The following is a 16,789-nucleotide window of genomic DNA, read 5'->3' on the forward strand; positions in this document are numbered from 1 at the left end:
CTTGTAGGTAACTACCTGCTTTCCTCTGGCTGCTTTTAATATTCTCTGTCTTTAAACATTTTCATTTTAATAGTGACGTGTCTTGTTGTGGGCTCTTTGGGTTCATCCTGTTTGGGACTCTGCAATTCCTGGACTAGTATGTCTATTTCCTTCACCAGATTAGGGAAATATTCTGTCATTATTTTTTCAAATAAGATTTCAATTTTTTGCTCCCTGTCTCCTTCTGGCACCCCCATGATGCAAATGTTAGCATTCTTGAAATTGTCCTAGAGGCTCCTTACACTATCTTCACTTTTTTGGATTCTTTTTTTCTTTTTGCTGTTTTAAGTGGGTGGTTTTTGCTTTCTTATATTCCACATCACTGATTTGACTCTCAGCTTCATCTATGCTACTGTTGATTCCTTGTAAGTTACTCATTTCAGTTAGCGTATCCTTCATTTTGACTGGTAATTTTTATGCTGTTCAAGTCCTCAATAAGTTTACTGTGCATCCTTATAACCAGAGTCTCCATTCTGTTCAGTTCTCTTTTTGGAGTTTTGTTCTGCCCTATCATTTGAGACCTGTTTGTTTCCTCATTTTGGCAGCTTGTGTTTGTTTCTATGTATTACGTAGAACTGCTGTGATTCTTGGGCTCTGTAGAGTGGTCTTCTGTAGGTGTTGTAAGGTCAGTGGATAATGGGGGATGGTCACGTGGGGAACCCAGACCCGTGAACTTTGGCTAGGACTGCCCACAACCAAGCGCGCCAAAAGAAACTTCCCAGGAGTCCTTGGGAAAAAAGCAACTGACTGTCAGCCAGTGAGATTTTGCTACGTCATATTAGCCCAACTTCCCTAGAGGACCCCTTTAAATTTGCCCACACGGTCTCTCCATGTGCGATTTTCGTGACTGCTATCTTCTGGACCAGTGAATCTCGGCCAAGAAACGCTCTGTACTGAATAAAGCCTTTACTATTCCACACTTGGTGGCTACAACCCTCCTTCCTTCTAGGCGGGGGAAAAATACCTTACATTTTGGTGCCGAAACCCAGAAAGAGTTTGAAGTCTACAAGGACCGCTCCTCTCCCCGTCCCCTCCGAGAAAGAACCAGGATCTCTGACTTTCCACCCACTTTGGCTCACGGTGCAGTAAGTTCCCCACCTCCAGCCTCCCCCTGCCTCAGTTCTTTCCTCTGAGAATCCCTGTCTGAAACCTCAGCTGTGTCAGGGACTTCTTTCCATTCCGAGTGAGTGTGGGCCCATGGAGACGTCCAGAGCACACCCACTTTACCTTATCCATCTGTGGCTAGAGCTTGAGTTTTAGGACGCTGATACTCATCTCTGACCATTCCTAGAACTGAGGGTGACTATGGGGGCAAAGGGATCCAAACCTGACTCTAAAACACCCCTGGGGTGCCTAATCCGGAATCTCTCAAACATTGATCCTTCCCTAAAAAAGAAGAAACTAATCTTCTTCTGTAGCATAGCCTGGCCACAATACCTACTGGATAACCAGATCAGGTGGCCTCAGGAAGGGACTTTCAATTTTAACATCCTTACTGATTTACGGAACTATTGCCAGAAGGCTGAAAAGTGGTCAGAAAACCCTTATATTCAGGGGTTCTGGCATCTGTGTTCTCGTCCTAAACTCTGTGCCAGTTGCTCTACAACGCATGTCCTCTTGGCCAGAGAAACCTCAGTTAAACCCTCCGCTCCAGATCTCTCCTCCTTTGCTGACTCCCCTGAGGAACTCTCTTCCCCTCCTGCAAGACTCCCTCGGCTCCCTCGGTCCCATCAGACTCCTCCCCCCTCTTCGCTAGATCCTGCTTCCCCACCTGCAAATGATGCTCTCTCTCTCTTCTCTCCAGTCAGCGCTCACACCCGATCTCACTCCAGGCCACAAGAGGAAGCCAACCTCCTATGCCCTCTCCGCGAGGTGGCCGGAACAGAAGGAGTTGTTTGGGTTCATGTGCCTTTCTCTCTCTCTGATCTGCCTGCAATCGAAAAGCGTTTGGGCTCTTACTCTTCTAACCCTACCAACTATACCAAGGAATTCCAATATCTCACTCAGGCACATGACCTCACTTGGCATGATCTCTATGTTATTATGTCTTCTACCCTTACCCCCGATGAACAGGACCGAATCTGGACGGCAGCGCGAGCTCATACAGATGCAGATAAGGTCCACGCCTCAAACCCTCAAATGCCGGTGGGCCCAGAGGTGGTCCCTGACATGGACTCCAACTGGAATTACCAGATAGAACAAACAGGTAGGAGACGACGAGATCAAATGATTGAATGTCTTATAGCTGGCATGCAGGATGCAGCACAAAAGGTAGTTAACTATGACAAGTTAAGGGAAATTACTCAAGGACCTGAGGAAAATCCGGCTCTCTTATTAAATCGCCTCACTGACACTATGGTCCTCCACATTCATTTAGACCAGGGGTCCCCAAACTACAGCCCATGGGCTGCATGCGGCCCCCTGAGGCTATTTATCCACCTCTGCCGCACTTCCGGAAGGGGCACCTCTTTCATTGGTGGTCAGTGAGCGCGGCGCTCATGTACAGTACTACTTCTGGTGACGCAGGACGCACGCACGCGTCACGGCTCTGGAAGCGCGTCATATCACTTGTTACGGCTAGCAGTGACAAATATGGAACTGGACATTGACCATCTCATTAGCCAAAAGCAGGCCCATAGTTCCCATTGAAATACTGGTCAGTTTGTTGATTTAAATTTACTTGTTCTTTATTTTAAAAATTGTATTTGTTCCCGTTTTGTTTTTTTACTTTAAAATAAGATATGTGCAGCGTGCATAGGGATTTGTTCATAGCTTTTTTTATAGTCCGGCCCTCCAACAGTCGGAGGGACAGTGAACTGGCCCCCTGTGTAAAAAGTTTGGGGACCCCTGATTTAGACCCTACCTCCAATGCCGGGGCCACTGTATTAGCCACCCACTTTATTTCCCAATTGGCCCCGGACATTCGGAGGAAACTTAAAAAGGCAGAAGAGGGCCCCCAGACCCCTATCCAAGACCTGATGAACATGGCATTTAAGGTTTTTAACAGTCGAGAGGAACAGGCCAAGGCTGAACGCGGGGCCCACATGCAGCAGAAGGTATCACTCCAAACCCAGGCTCTTGTGGCAGCTCTGAGGCCAACAGAGCAACAAGGGCAAGGCACAGAGGGTGCTCGACCTAGGTCCGGGCCACCAAGAGGATCCCCACCAGGAGCTTGCTTTAAGTGTGGCAAGGAGGGTCATTGGTCCCGGCAGTGCCCCTGCCCGAGGCCGCCCACTAAGCCCTGCCCTAAGTGCAAGCAGCCCGGTCACTGGCGGAGCGATTGTCCCCTTTTGGCAGCAGGCTCATCCTCGATGTCTCTATGTGGAGGACAGGCCTCTCAGATGGGAGACCAAGCCAGCCAGGCGGGGCCATCATTTGAATTCCTAGGCCTCGCAGACAACTGATGTGGCCTGGACTCAGAGACCCTCATTGCTCTCTCTGAGCCACGGGTGATGCTACAGGTAGCGGGTAAGTCCATATCATTTCTTGTGGACACAGGGGCTACCTTCTCTGTTTTGCCTTCATACTCTGGACTTCTAGTTCCCTCACAGGTCTCGGTTATGGGAGTGGGCAGGACCGTTTCTTCTCCTCTTCGCACACCACCTCTGACATGCAGTTTGGACAGGATCCCCTTTTCACACTCGTTCTTAGTCATGCCATCATGCCCTGTACCCCTTCTGGGTCGGGACATTCTACACAGTCTCGGGGCCACTATCCAGCTGACAGCATCTTCCCACTTACTCCTACCACTCCTGACTGAAGACTCTCCCACTACCACAGATCACCCTAACCCAGTCACACCTCCTATTCCACCGGATGTTGTCAACCCTCAGGTCTGGGACACTTCTACCCCTGTGGTAGCAACCCACCACCTACCTGTACACATCAGCTTAAAGAATCCCTCACAATTTCCATCTAGGCCCCAATTCCCTATTTCAGCAAGTCACCGCCAGGGCCTTAAACCCATAATTACCCGCTTCTTAAACCAAGGCTTACTCATCCCCACGAACTCTCCCTGCAATACCCCCATCCTTCCTGTTTGAAAACCTTCAGGAGCTTATCATCTCGTACAAAACTTACACCTAATCAACGAAGCAGTAGTTCCCCTCCATCCAGTAGTCCCTAATCCTTACACATTACTGTCACACATTCATTCCGTCAGACACCACTCACTTCACAGTCCTAGATCTCAAGGTTGCCTTCTTTACCATTCCTCTACACCCTGACTCTTACTTTCTGTTTGCCTTTACGTGGACTGATCCGGACACTAATGCAGCCCAGCAGCTTACGTGGACCGTCCTGGCCCAGGGGTTCAGAGACAGCCCACACCTGTTTGGACAGGCGCTGGCTCGGGATTTAGCTGCATGTGATCTCGAGACTAGTACTCTCTTACAATATGTAGATGACCTACTTCTCTGCAGTCCCTCCCTGTCTGCCTCAAGGAGACACACCGCCACCCTTCTTAACTTTCTTGCCATGAAGGGATATCGTGTCTTCCCTACTAAGGTTCAACTTCACTCTCAGTCTGTAGTCTATCTGGGCATCACCTTAACTCCCACCACCCGAGGTCTCACCCTAGATTGAACTCAGACCATCCGCAGCCTCCAACCACCTACACCGCTGATCAGACTCTTTCTTTCCTCAGTCTGATGGGCTTCTTTAGACACTGGATTCCCAATTTTGCTCTCTTAGCCAAACCCCTTTACGGGGCTGCAAAAGAGACTCCCACGGGACCTCTCACATCCCCCAACACCATCAAAAGGGCTTTCTGTACCCTTTGAGACGCCCTCATCTCCTCTCCCCCTCTCGCTTTACCTGACTCCAAATACCCCTTCCACCTTTTCACTGATGAAAAGCACAGTAATGCAATTGGAGTACTGACTCAACCTGTGAGGTCTACATACTGCCCAGTGGCATATCTCTCTAAACAATTGGACACCACCATCAAAAGTTGGCAGCCCTGCCTCCGGGCACTGGGCGCAGCAGCTGAACTCACCCAGGAGGCTACTAAGCTCACCCTTTCCCAACCCATCACTGTATTCTCCTCCCACAGGCTCACTGACCTCCTTTCACACAAATCTCTTTCTCTGTTAAGTCCTTCCCACCTACAAGAACTTCACCTCCTGTTCATCGAAAACCCTTCAGTCACTCTTTTACCCTCTCCCCGACTCAACCCAGCCACTCTACTGCCAGCTCCAGCGACACTTCCAGAACCCACCCACTTCTGTACGGAACTAATAGATTTCCTCAACAGACCTCGAGATGGATTATCAGATTCTCCTTTAAAAAATCCAGATCTAATACTCTTTGTAGATGGGAGCTCTGTACAGGGACCCAATGGACGACGACGGGCAGCCTACGCAGTGGTCACCACCTCCTCCACCCTAGAAGCTTAGCAGCTGCCAGAGGGCACCACCTCCCAGAAAGCAAAACTGATTGCTCTCATGCGGGCACTCACTCTGGCCCAGGGAAAACGCGTAACTATATATACTGACTCTAAATATGCGTTTCTTATCACCCACAGCCACTCTGCCCTCTGGAAGGAAAGGGGCTTTCTCATTACCAAGGGCTCAATAATCAATGCTACCCTCACTTCTAAACTTTTGCAGGCATTACAGCTTCCTGCTGAGGTGACCGTGGTACATTGTAGGGGCCATCAAACCTCTCAGGACCCGGTGGCCTTGGGAAATGCTCGGGCCGAAGAGAAAGCTCGAAACCTCACCCTGGGAGCCTCCCCCTCTCCTCTCATGTTTCTCTCCACCTCCTTGAAACCTCCCTACATTCCTGAGGAAGAACATGCCCTCCTCAAAAAGGGTGGAGACGTGTGCAACCAGGGATGGATATTTCTTGGAGATAGAATTGCCTTACCAAAAGGACAGGCTGAAACTCTCCTTTCTGATATCCACTGTTCCTTACACATAGGGCCAAAAGCTCTCTATCAGTTCTTACAACCACTCTTTTCCTTCCCAGGCCTCCAGCAGACTATGGAAAAGGTACACGCAGCATGTGCTGTCTGTTCCAAAACCTCTACACAAGGGGGACTCCGCACCGGCTTCCCCACTCATCAACTGAGGGGCACGCGCCAGGCCAGGATTGGCAGATTGACTTCACTCATATGCCCCCTCACAAAAAACTCCATTATCTCTTAACTTTTGTTGACACCTTTTCAGGGTGAGTAGAAGCCTTTCCCACTTCTCGAGAGACGGCAGACACCATTGCCTCCATTCTCGTTGAAAACATCATCCTGCGGTTTGGACTGCTGACTACCATCCAGTCAGACAACGGCCCGGCCTTCACTGCCCAAATAGTCCAGCAGGCTGCCACCTCTCTCAACATCACCTGGAAGCTCCACATACCCTATCACCCTCAATCATCAGAACCGCACCAACGAAGTTTCTCAACTCATGGCCAAACAGATGTTCCTCCTGACACCCCTCAAAACCACCACCTTCCAAACTCCCCCTCCCCATGACGCCCCTATTCAGCAGGAAGTAGCCAGACGAATAAGCGGTGCCCCTTATTAACACAAAAAGATCGGAATGTAAGGTTGGTGGATAATGAGGCGTGGTCGTGTGGGGAACCCAGACCCTCGAACTTTGGCTAGTACCGCCCACAACCAAGCGCGCCAAAAAGAAACTTCCCAGGAGTCCTTGGGAGAAAGCAACTGACTGTCAGCCAGTGAGATTTTGCTATGTCATATTAGCCCAACTTCCCTAGAGGGCCCCTTTAAATTTGCCCACGGGGTCTCTTCATGTGTGATTTTCCTGACCTCCTTCTGGGCCAGTGAATCTCATCCGAGAAACGCTCTGTACTGAATAAAGCCTTCTATTCCACACTTGGTGGCTGTGCCCCTTCCTTCCTTCTCGGCGGGGAAAAATACCTTACAGGTGTTCCACAGGGTCCAGTGGGACAGCTTCCCTAATCACCCAAGCTGGGTACTCCAGGTGTGATCCCCATTCTGTGTAGGCTGTGTACCCTCTCCTGTTATAGTTGAGCCTTGATTGCTGTTGAAACCTCAATGGGAGAGATTTACCCACAGGTTGATCAGCTTTAAAGACTGGTTGGGACCAGCAACCGCCATGGAGAATCAGCTGTGCAGGGGCCCACTCCACAGAGCAGGACTCACTTCAGGAGGGTTCTCGTGCCCTCTGAGTCTACTCCTTGAGTATGTTACCTGGGAAGGTGGTTGGGTGGTGCTCAACATAGTCTGAAGCTGTCCACTGGGTATTCTGGCTCTGGGGCCTCCTGGGAGGTACAGGCCAAGGTCAGCTACTTCCTGTATTCTGCCCAGGGCCTCCCAACATGAGCTACCAAGCAATCTGCACATACTTGCTACTTGTGCAGGGCTTGGAGGTACCCAGGCCAGCTGCCACTAGTGCTTGGTCTGGCACCATTTTTCAAGGGGTACAGGGCATGCTGAGGCCATCTGCTGCTTATTTCAGAGATTTTAGGAACGTCTAAATCATGAGCCAAGACAGACCATTCATGTGGAAAAGCCACTGGAAAAAGCTGGGGCACGTCTGCAAGTTGATTGGGGCAGAAACTCAGGGAATCACCAGGGCAGGATAAACAGTATGACCAAGTTAATGGAGTTCAGATATGGTGCCCACCTGCCAGCTCTTTGCGGGGGTGGGGGTGGGGGTGTCTTGTTAAAGGAACAATGGCCTTTGCCAGCACTTTTGTTGGGTAGAAAGCTGCCCCTTCCCCAACTCTCATCCTGATGCCAGACAATTCAGTTTCTCATTGTATATCCCTGATGCTTTTCAAGGTGCTGTCCCAGCACTGGAACTGAGAGGGAGTGAGTCCAAGTAACTGTTTGCAGGCCCTTTAAGAAGAAGTGCCTGGAACTCCAGCTGCCTTCTCTCTGTCAATCAGTCACAATTCTCGCTGGTTTTTACAGTCAGAAGTTATGGAGACTTCTCTTCCTGGTACTGGAAACCTCAGCTGGGGGAACCTCCACAGGCAAGATATTCCTCCCAATTTGTATCCACCGAATGTGGGTGAGGGACCAGCTCGTTCAGAGTCTCTACCTCTCCTACCAGTTTTGATGTGGCTTCTTCTTTATGTCCTTAGTTGTACGACTTCCATTCAATTGGATTTCAGAGGGTTCTGAATAATGGCTGTTCTGTATTTTAGTTGTAATTCTGAGGTAATTGTGAGAAGATTAAAGTAATGCATTTTTTGGACTTATTAATTTTATGTTTGGGCACATATCCTAAAGTGTGGTAGGCAGAATAATGACCACTCCTCAAAGATGTCCACATTCTAATTCCTGAAACCTGTGAAAATGTTACGTTAAAAAGAGGAGATTATCCTGGGTTACGCAGATAGGCACACTATAATCTCAAGAATAATAGAGGGTTAAAGTCAGAGAAGTAGATGTAATGAAGGAAGGAGAGGTCAGAAAGACTGGCAGATCTACACTTAGGGCTTTGAATATGGAGGAAGGAGCCACATGCTAAGAAATGCAGGTTACCTCTAGAAACTGGGAATGTCAAGGAAACAGATTTCCCCACACCCTCCACAGGTAACACGGCCCGGGTATCACCTCCAGAACCATAAAATAATACATTTGCGTTGCTTTAAGAAACCATTAATTTTGTGGTAATTCATTGCAGCAGCAATAGGAAACTAATGTATATAGCAATCATAGAGATGTGGAGAAAAATGGCTATAATAAGGATAAATACTATCTTATTTATCGTAGTGAAAAGTTATAAGCAATAAAGGTCCAAAAATAGGTAACTGCTTTGAACAAGTATGAAACTTCCACAAAATGTAATATCACAGCGCCATTAAAAAACCAAGTTTAGAAATATATTTAATGGCAAGAAAAAAATTCAAGATATAAGTGAAAATAGAAAGGTATAATTTAGTTTAATATTCATGGATACGTGTAGAATAAAGATTTAAAATACGTTTTTCTTTCTCGCATGAGCATCATGTATGATTTTTAGTTTTAAATTCCTTCCTCATCAGTGTGGCTCGAGTATTTTCCCATAGACCATAATCTCTGAAGGGTAAGAGCATGGTTGTCCTGTTCATGCTGTATCCCCATCACAGAGCACAGTAACTGACCCAGAAACCACTCAGTGACTATGTGCTGGATGAATAAATGCATGTTTTCAATATTTCCCAATTCTTAAGACAACTGTATCATATAGTTAAAAACAAAAAGAATATAAACATAACATGGTATTTTTTAAAATATTCAACTTCACCAGAAATCAAAAAATTAAAATACCTTCACCTAATAAATTATGTAGTTTTAAATAATGTATTAGCACACTTATGGTCACAGTTTATTGGATATACCCTTTTAAAATGTAAGTTGACAATATCAACTTTTAAAGTGTTCATGCTCTATAACTTATTCACTCATTCAACAAATAGTATTTGAGTACCCACTATGCAACAAGCACTATTCTAGGTGCCAAGAATACAGCAGTGAACAGAATAGAAAAGAAACAAATCCCCACACAAAGCAAATGAAAATTCCATACAAAAATATGTTCACCCTTATGGAGCTTATATTTTAGAAGGGGAGGCAGTCAATTAAAAACATAAACAAGTAAAATATATAGTATGACAGGCAGCAATAACTGCTGAGAGGAAAATAAAACAGTAAGGGGAATAGAAAGAATAAACAGAGGCTGCAATTTTTGACGGTGGTCAGGAAAGGCCTAAGAAGATGACATTAAAGACAAGGGAATAGTCATGTGGCTATCTAGGGGACAGCATTCCAGACAGAGGGAACAGCAGTGCAATGGCCCTGAAACAAGCAGGGATGCGTTTACGGGTAGCAAGGAGACCATCATCCCTAATCCACTTCCCACAAGCTAATAATGATAACAGGACACTGTGCATCCTTCTCAACCTTTTTCTAAGTCCAAACTCATATACCTACACACACACACACACGCACGCACGCACACACACTGTATATATGTGCCCAAATATAAGACAACTAGAATAAAAGTCAACCCTCTATTTGGATTTTCCCTATGAGAATATCCAAAATTAGATGTATGGCCATCTTCCTCATGGACAAACAAAGTACATACTGAATAACTTCATATTATATAACTCTAAGTCAGTAGAGAGGCAGTAGGAAGTCTCTGTGGATCACAGGGTGAGCCAAGGAAAGCTACTCTGAAGGGGTCACATATGAACCAATGAATAAAAAATGCAATGAATCTGCTTTGGAAAAGTCTGGAGTTAGAACACTCTGGGTTGAGACTATAGCAAAGGCCAGCAGGAGCATGGAGGGTTTGAAGAATACAGAGAAAGAAGACCACCAGTTAGCCTGCAAAGAACCAGGGGGAGAGTGGGTATAAGGTTGAAGAGTCAGACAGAAGCCAGCTCTCACAGGCCTAGTAAAAAGATGGGACTGTAATTCTAACCTCAAATGGAAGCCAATTAAGCAAGGAAGTGACATGATTTAGTTTACTGCGCAAAAAGATAATTCTGCTGTTGTGTTGTGGAGAAAAGGATGGAGTGCGAAAGCAGAGTGAAAGCTTGGGAGCAGTAGGAAACTGTTTTAATATTTAAATAAGAGATGATATAGCTTAGATCCAGGATGGTGGCAATGGTACTAGAAATAAATGCTTACAAATACAGTTTGCACTGGCTAACAGAAGAGAAAATATTTAACTGTTTAATTAACCAAAAATTTTAATTAATATTATAAAATTGCCCCTATTGAATTAGCAAAAATTAAAAATGGGTAATACAAATTTCAATGACTATGCAGTTGAGGGAGGCACTCATAAACCTCTGAAAAGCAATTTGCTATGTTATCAAAAGCCTTTTAAAATTCTCATAATTTTTGACTTAGTAACTAGCACACAGTAGTCTTTAATTGTTGAATAAGTTATACAATTTTTAGAAAACACGCTTAAAGAGCAAATTAGGATTTATGCACAAGGATGTAACTGTAGCACATTTATATTTTAAAAACAAAACAAAAAAACGGGACTTATCTAATATTCAACACTTAAGGAGTAGCTGAATTATATATAGCTCATGGTAAAGTACTAAGCAACATTTTAAAGCATATTTCAAGATATAGGAAAATGCTGATATTATACAATCTTACAAAATCAACTGAGGAAGCAAATAGTACCAGAGTTTTGTTTTCATGCTGGTAAGTTTTGATATGAGAACTGAACACAGAGAGCTAGCTAATAATTGGTAATAAATATTTAACAACTAATCTAGTCTAGAATCAAAACTCAATGTATATTCTCAGAAAATTAACATGCTCAATTCATCACACATTGTATCTTACAGTATCAGTCTCTTGTTACCATTGGTACTAAAAAAGGAAACAAGGAAGTTTCAGATTTGTGGTTGTCTTAGTAACTTAAGTATAAACATGCACATTTAAAGTCTATCTGTCCCACTTTATCTCCAGTGCCTAGCACAGTACCTGGCTCAAACAGGATCTCACTCAATGCATCTTTCTGAGTGAATATCACCAAAAATCAACTTTTCAATTCCAATTTAGCACCAAAGAAATTTAAAACGTCAAAATGGAAGGGGTGCATGAAAGTAATAGTGGTAATAGTAATGTATAATATTTTGAGTGGCCATACTTATCAGGGATTATTAAACACCTCATAATAATCCTTTCTGAATTTCTTAAGGATTTCATAAGAATCCTTTCAGAAATTTCTGAAAGAATTACTATTCACACTTCAGAACCAGGAAACAGGTTAAAAAATGTTAAGGAGCCCCAAGGTCACACTGCAACTAAGTGTGAATTCAACTCTTCTCAAGCCTAAAAGTGTCTAGATAGGATGTACCAAGACAGGGATGTTTTTTCAGTGATAAGAAGCAACCGGATAGTTCCTCTATGCTTCCCCTATAGTTATTCACCAACTCCCACCTTGAATCTCACTTATCCCTCTGAAGAGCCAGGAGTCACCAGACCTGCCCAGCGACCGCCCCTCCCCCACCGAGATTCCCGGGGCAAGGTCGGTAACTGCCACAGCTGGAATTGGCACTCTGTGGGTGCCATTTTAGTTTGACTTTATAGGCTAGCCTTGCAGATTAGGACTCACACACTGAGCCCTATGGTGCCCCAACGGCCCTTGGGAGCAGCGGAGGCGGCGTGGGGGAGGCCGCTGGGGCGGTTTCCACGACAACGGAGTTCTCTCCCCACCGCTCCGCCCCCACATGTCCGCCCCAGCATTTCGCGGCTCCGCCCCTCCCTGGAGCTCTAGGACCTGCGCCAATGCGGGGAGGGGAAAGGGGCCTCTGTGCACGTTTACCTCTTAGCGAATGGTGCATGCCCCCTATGCCGCTGTAGAGTTCCAGAACCCGCAGGCATTCCATCCCGCCACCGCTGCCGCTCCTCAATTAGGCCTGCCGGTCCCCAGCTTCTCCTCCCTCCGCCTGCGCCGCTCCCTGGGCTCGGGTTCCGCAGCTTTTCAGTTCCGCCCCATCAGCTCATAGCTTCACTTGGCTGCCTGGGTCCTGGGGACTGGCTGGGGTCAGCAGCGGGACAAAGGGCATATAACAGTGAGAAGTCCCAGGTGAATAGCAGCTCTCCAGAGCTCAGTATTGGGGCAGATTCTGCCTTTGCCTTAACAAATTAACACAGATTAGAAGCCAGAAAACTCACTTTTCAGGTGTGCTGCTTTGTCAAAAGTCCTTCGAACACCTACCTGAGTTGCTCAACCTTTCTTACATTAGCCTTGAGCACTTAACATGTGCTTGGGGTTATAGAGATAAATCAGACCAGCCTCTTCCCCAGAGAAGGTCTCAGGGTTACAACCCTGGAAAAAGCACAAGTGCAGCAGAGTCCTGGTTCTTACTGAATTTTTAATTGGGTTAATTATATTTTAGCTTGGAATATATAGTTTCCCAACATAGGATCTGTTGTCAATATAATGCAGAACTACATATTTATGGGCCTCCAAGGACTAAGGCCTTGCTTCTCCAAAATGGTCCAATAACTAAATTCTTAGATTACAAACCGAGGAAAAAAGAAAAATGGCCATATGCTGGAGAGCAAATGTTCTCTCTGTAAAGTGTCCTTCCATTGTTCCCATTAAAGCCACAGGTCTTGTTAGGAAAAAAATCAGGAGGACTACTTTTAATAAGTTAACTGATTTGTCAGGAACTTTGCACGTGTGCTAATAAAACAACTAAAAGGATGACTACAGTCTGTTATCTGAATTACAGGGCTGATCTATTTTGACGTGTCCTATCATTATTTAAATTGTAAATGTATATTGGCCCTTAAATGTTTTGCATTTATTGGTCATTTATTTCACATAAGAAGGGTCGTGAGGTAGAAAGATAGCAGAGAACCTAGTTTAGCCCTGATATTGCTAATAACTGATTATATGTGACTTTGCACTGAGCCTGGTTTTCTCATCAGTTAAATAAAGGGGAAGAAAGGGAAATTATTGCTGAGGGCCATGTAGTTCCAAGGTTCTGTGACTGACTGAGTACTTGAAAAAGAGGTCCTGATTTGGCCACATGTTAATTATCTGCTCAAATTGAAATTATCTAGAAAGGAGACATTTTAAAAATCTGCTTTAAGTAAATGTACTCTTAATCCAACTCACAAAAATCATATACGCACTAACATATATAATGCATGAAGCAAACTTTTCTAATCTGTATTACATAATATTAGCAGGATAGATATCTGTCAGGCCATTAAAAGGGAGCTATTTAGCCACCGTGATTTATATATAGTCAATCGATATATTAATTAAACCTAGAATCTGTTTAGCATTTTTGTGCTATAAGTCAAAATAAATAGGAGCAAGGATCTCACCCTGTAGAGAGACAGTACAGAACTATGTTGACGAGTTCATGAAAAATACCAACCTCCTGGGAGTATAGAGGTAGAATCCCCTCCCCACACAGGCTGACTATGAACTGTTGACTCTGATACATACGGGTCCTCACAATAAAACCTTTATTTAACTTTGCTTTCTCATCCCTCCCCCCTTCTTGAACTCGGCTGCAAACCGGACTGCTCAACACCCCCCAAGCAGCATTTCCTGCTTATATTCTTCACCCTGCTTGGATGTCTTCAAAATCCCTACTTCAAGTGAAACCTTCCTTCCAGACTCTCAGGCTAGATATCCCAGCTTATTTCAATTCCTTAATTGATACACCCCTATCACAGCTCTCTGAGCTATAGATTTCACCTGCTCCTATCACTATCACTAACTCCTTTCAAGTTCTCTCTAGCCCAGTTCTGACTTCCTATATGCCACATTCTTCTTCCATAATATTTCTTCTTTAAAGTCTATTGCATTTGATGATCATTTCAAGAATATAAACTTTCTCCAGAATCATAATTTACAACTATCTCCGTGGAAGTATTTGTAAATGTTAGGCCCTGTTCGGTTTTGTGTGTATTCTTGTCCAATCCCTGGCATACGTTGAGTGAGTTGGGAGTGGGAGGGGCACCATATCGGGAGTAGTTGAGGAGGAATGTAGGATGGCAGATAAATTTTAAAAAGAAAATATATATTGATTATTCCTTCTTAAAGAAAATTCCAAATGTTCTCACCAGATAAAAAACATTTTGTACTCCAACAAAAGATATCTAATGTTATAGTTTCCCATAAAATTTTCCTCAGTGATATATCCAATAGAGCTTGTATTCTCATCAGAGAAACTCAGCACACTTTTTGAAAGTACAAATATCAAAACTTGGACTTCAGGATATTCAGTGCATTTTTTCCCTCAAAACAGAGAAAATAACACTTGCAAAATAAAATGCTACTTACTACCTAGCACATGTGAAGCATATCAGAAATAATTAAGGGGCACAATATAACTAAGAATTATATTAAAATGATAATAGCATACTCTCAATTATTTAAGGGGTCATTATATAACTTTAATCTAATGATATTCTATTCTTCCTCTCCTGCCTGTTATTTCTCTGATTATTAATATCTAACAAAATTAAACAAAGTCTTCCAAATGCTTAAAATACTTTTTGTAATCACCTTGGAGGCTCTATGCCCCAGGCAGTTCTGTATTCCCCTGTGAGATGTGAGGTAGAGTCCTATACGGACTGGCCTATAGAAAGAGCAAACCCTGCTTATGCCAATTTGAATAATGAATAATTACATCCTGGTTGTACAAAGAAAAAGAATGATCTTTATGAATTGCATAAAAATAAAAAAGTAGCCATATAGGAGTAAATTTGCAATAAATGTCCTCAAGAGAGGAGATTATATTCAGAAGAAACTTGAATTGGAAAGGCCCAGAAAGCTCATCTACCCCTTGTAAGTGCCACTTACTCTAGAATGCCTTTTACAGTGTTTCTGATCAGCCAGCATTAGGCCTTGGTTTGAGAGATGATAATGAGAGGCACAGCATACGTCAGAGAGTGAGGTGGTGGTAAAGAGCTTGTATTATTAGAAAACCTTTTTTTATAGTCACCTAAAATCCAGTTTCTTTGAGATTTGCCCTCTGCACAGATTTTAAAGAACTCTCCCTGTTCTGTAATGAATTATGTCCTAGTTAGGACTGCCAGCTTCAGAACCAAAGAGTGTAAATAGGAATCAGAGAACTGCTGCTTCCTAATTTTGTGACTTTGGGAAAGTCACTTAACCTCTCTGAGCCTAGGAAACATCTGAACTTTGTAAAAACAGGACACGTGGATTATATAAGAATTAAAAGTATTTGGCCCAGTGCCTAGCACAATATACAGTACATGCATGTTTTATAAATAGTATCTATATAATAATACTCTCTAAGTGATGTGTTTGCAATCCCTTCAGATGTATCATGTGGCATGACTCATCCTTGGAATCAATCACACTGTGGTTTGCTGATGCCCACTTTAGGAGCCATAACCAAACACTGGGCCCTAAACAAGGTCAGATTGGCATGGTACAGAGTGACCCAGTGGCTACAGACGTCGAAGGCCCAAGGTGAGCCTGTGGGAGGAGGAGCCAGAGCTTGGAGCAGAGTGAAGGAAAGGCTGGAAGTCTGGAAGCCACAGCTACATAGTATGAGAGACACAACTGAGCTCTTAACTCCCAGAAGGACCAGGAGAGCTGTGAAAGGTGGTTCTACAGATCTGGCGGTCTTAGGGCAAAATTGTTAAGGTGACTTTAAAAGCAGGATGTATGAATTGGTATGGCCTGGGGAGGAGATGAGGGAGAACCTATTAATACCATCCAATTATTTTATTGACTTTTTTTAATGTGACAGGCACTGAAGACATTTTTAATCAAAACAACTTTAAAAGTATAAAAATGTATATGTCTGATCATAAAGAAGCCAATAATAAACTCTTTAATACCTTCTACTCCCAAACCATAGCACTATTAAAAATTGTTTTAAATAAAAATATCAGTGATTTTCTGGAGCTATATATCCAGTAGGGTAGCCAATAGTCACATTTGGTGATTTGAATTTAATTAACTTAATTAAATCCCAAAATTTAGCTCATCAGTTACAGTGGCACCTTTCAAGTGTTCAATGCACAGGAAAGAAAGTTCTGCTGCACAGACCTGCTAGAGTGACAGGCTAGTGAAGTTATGGCCTTTCTGAGTAGCCCATCATTACATAAACCATGTTGAAAGGTGCAGTAATTGTTTAATCATTGCATATTGAACCCTAATTTAAAATAAATGTACCAGTGGCTCAGTGCATAGAGCATCAGACCAGAGTATGGACTTCCCAGATTCAATTCCTGGTGAGGACACACAGGAGAAGTGACCATCTGCTTCTCTCTCCTTCCTTCTCCCCCTTCTCT

The 16,789-nt window shown here is 44.1% G+C and overlaps 1 protein-coding gene across 3 annotated transcripts in view; it reads right to left on the bottom strand.

Annotated features, from left to right (window-relative positions):
• The window catches only part of TRDMT1 (tRNA aspartic acid methyltransferase 1), a 58,004-nt gene extending 45,574 nt beyond the window's left edge, over window positions 1-12,430 (bottom strand). For 2 of the 3 annotated variants that reach the window (XR_010751593.1, XM_066385610.1), the window contains exon 1: window positions 12,315-12,420. Coding sequence is in view for 1 of the 3 variants with exons in the window: in XM_066385610.1 (XP_066241707.1) it covers window positions 12,315-12,378 (64 nt within the window). In the remaining 2 variants the exon portion in view is untranslated. Of the gene's footprint in view, window positions 1-12,314 lie in introns of all 3 variants that reach the window. The other variant, XM_066385611.1, reaches the window with a different exon arrangement.
• Between the last annotated feature and the right edge of the window lie 4,359 nt (window positions 12,431-16,789).

The sequence above is a fragment of the Saccopteryx leptura genome, chromosome 5 (assembly GCF_036850995.1).
Source record: "Saccopteryx leptura isolate mSacLep1 chromosome 5, mSacLep1_pri_phased_curated, whole genome shotgun sequence".
NCBI lineage: Eukaryota > Metazoa > Chordata > Mammalia > Chiroptera > Emballonuridae > Saccopteryx > Saccopteryx leptura.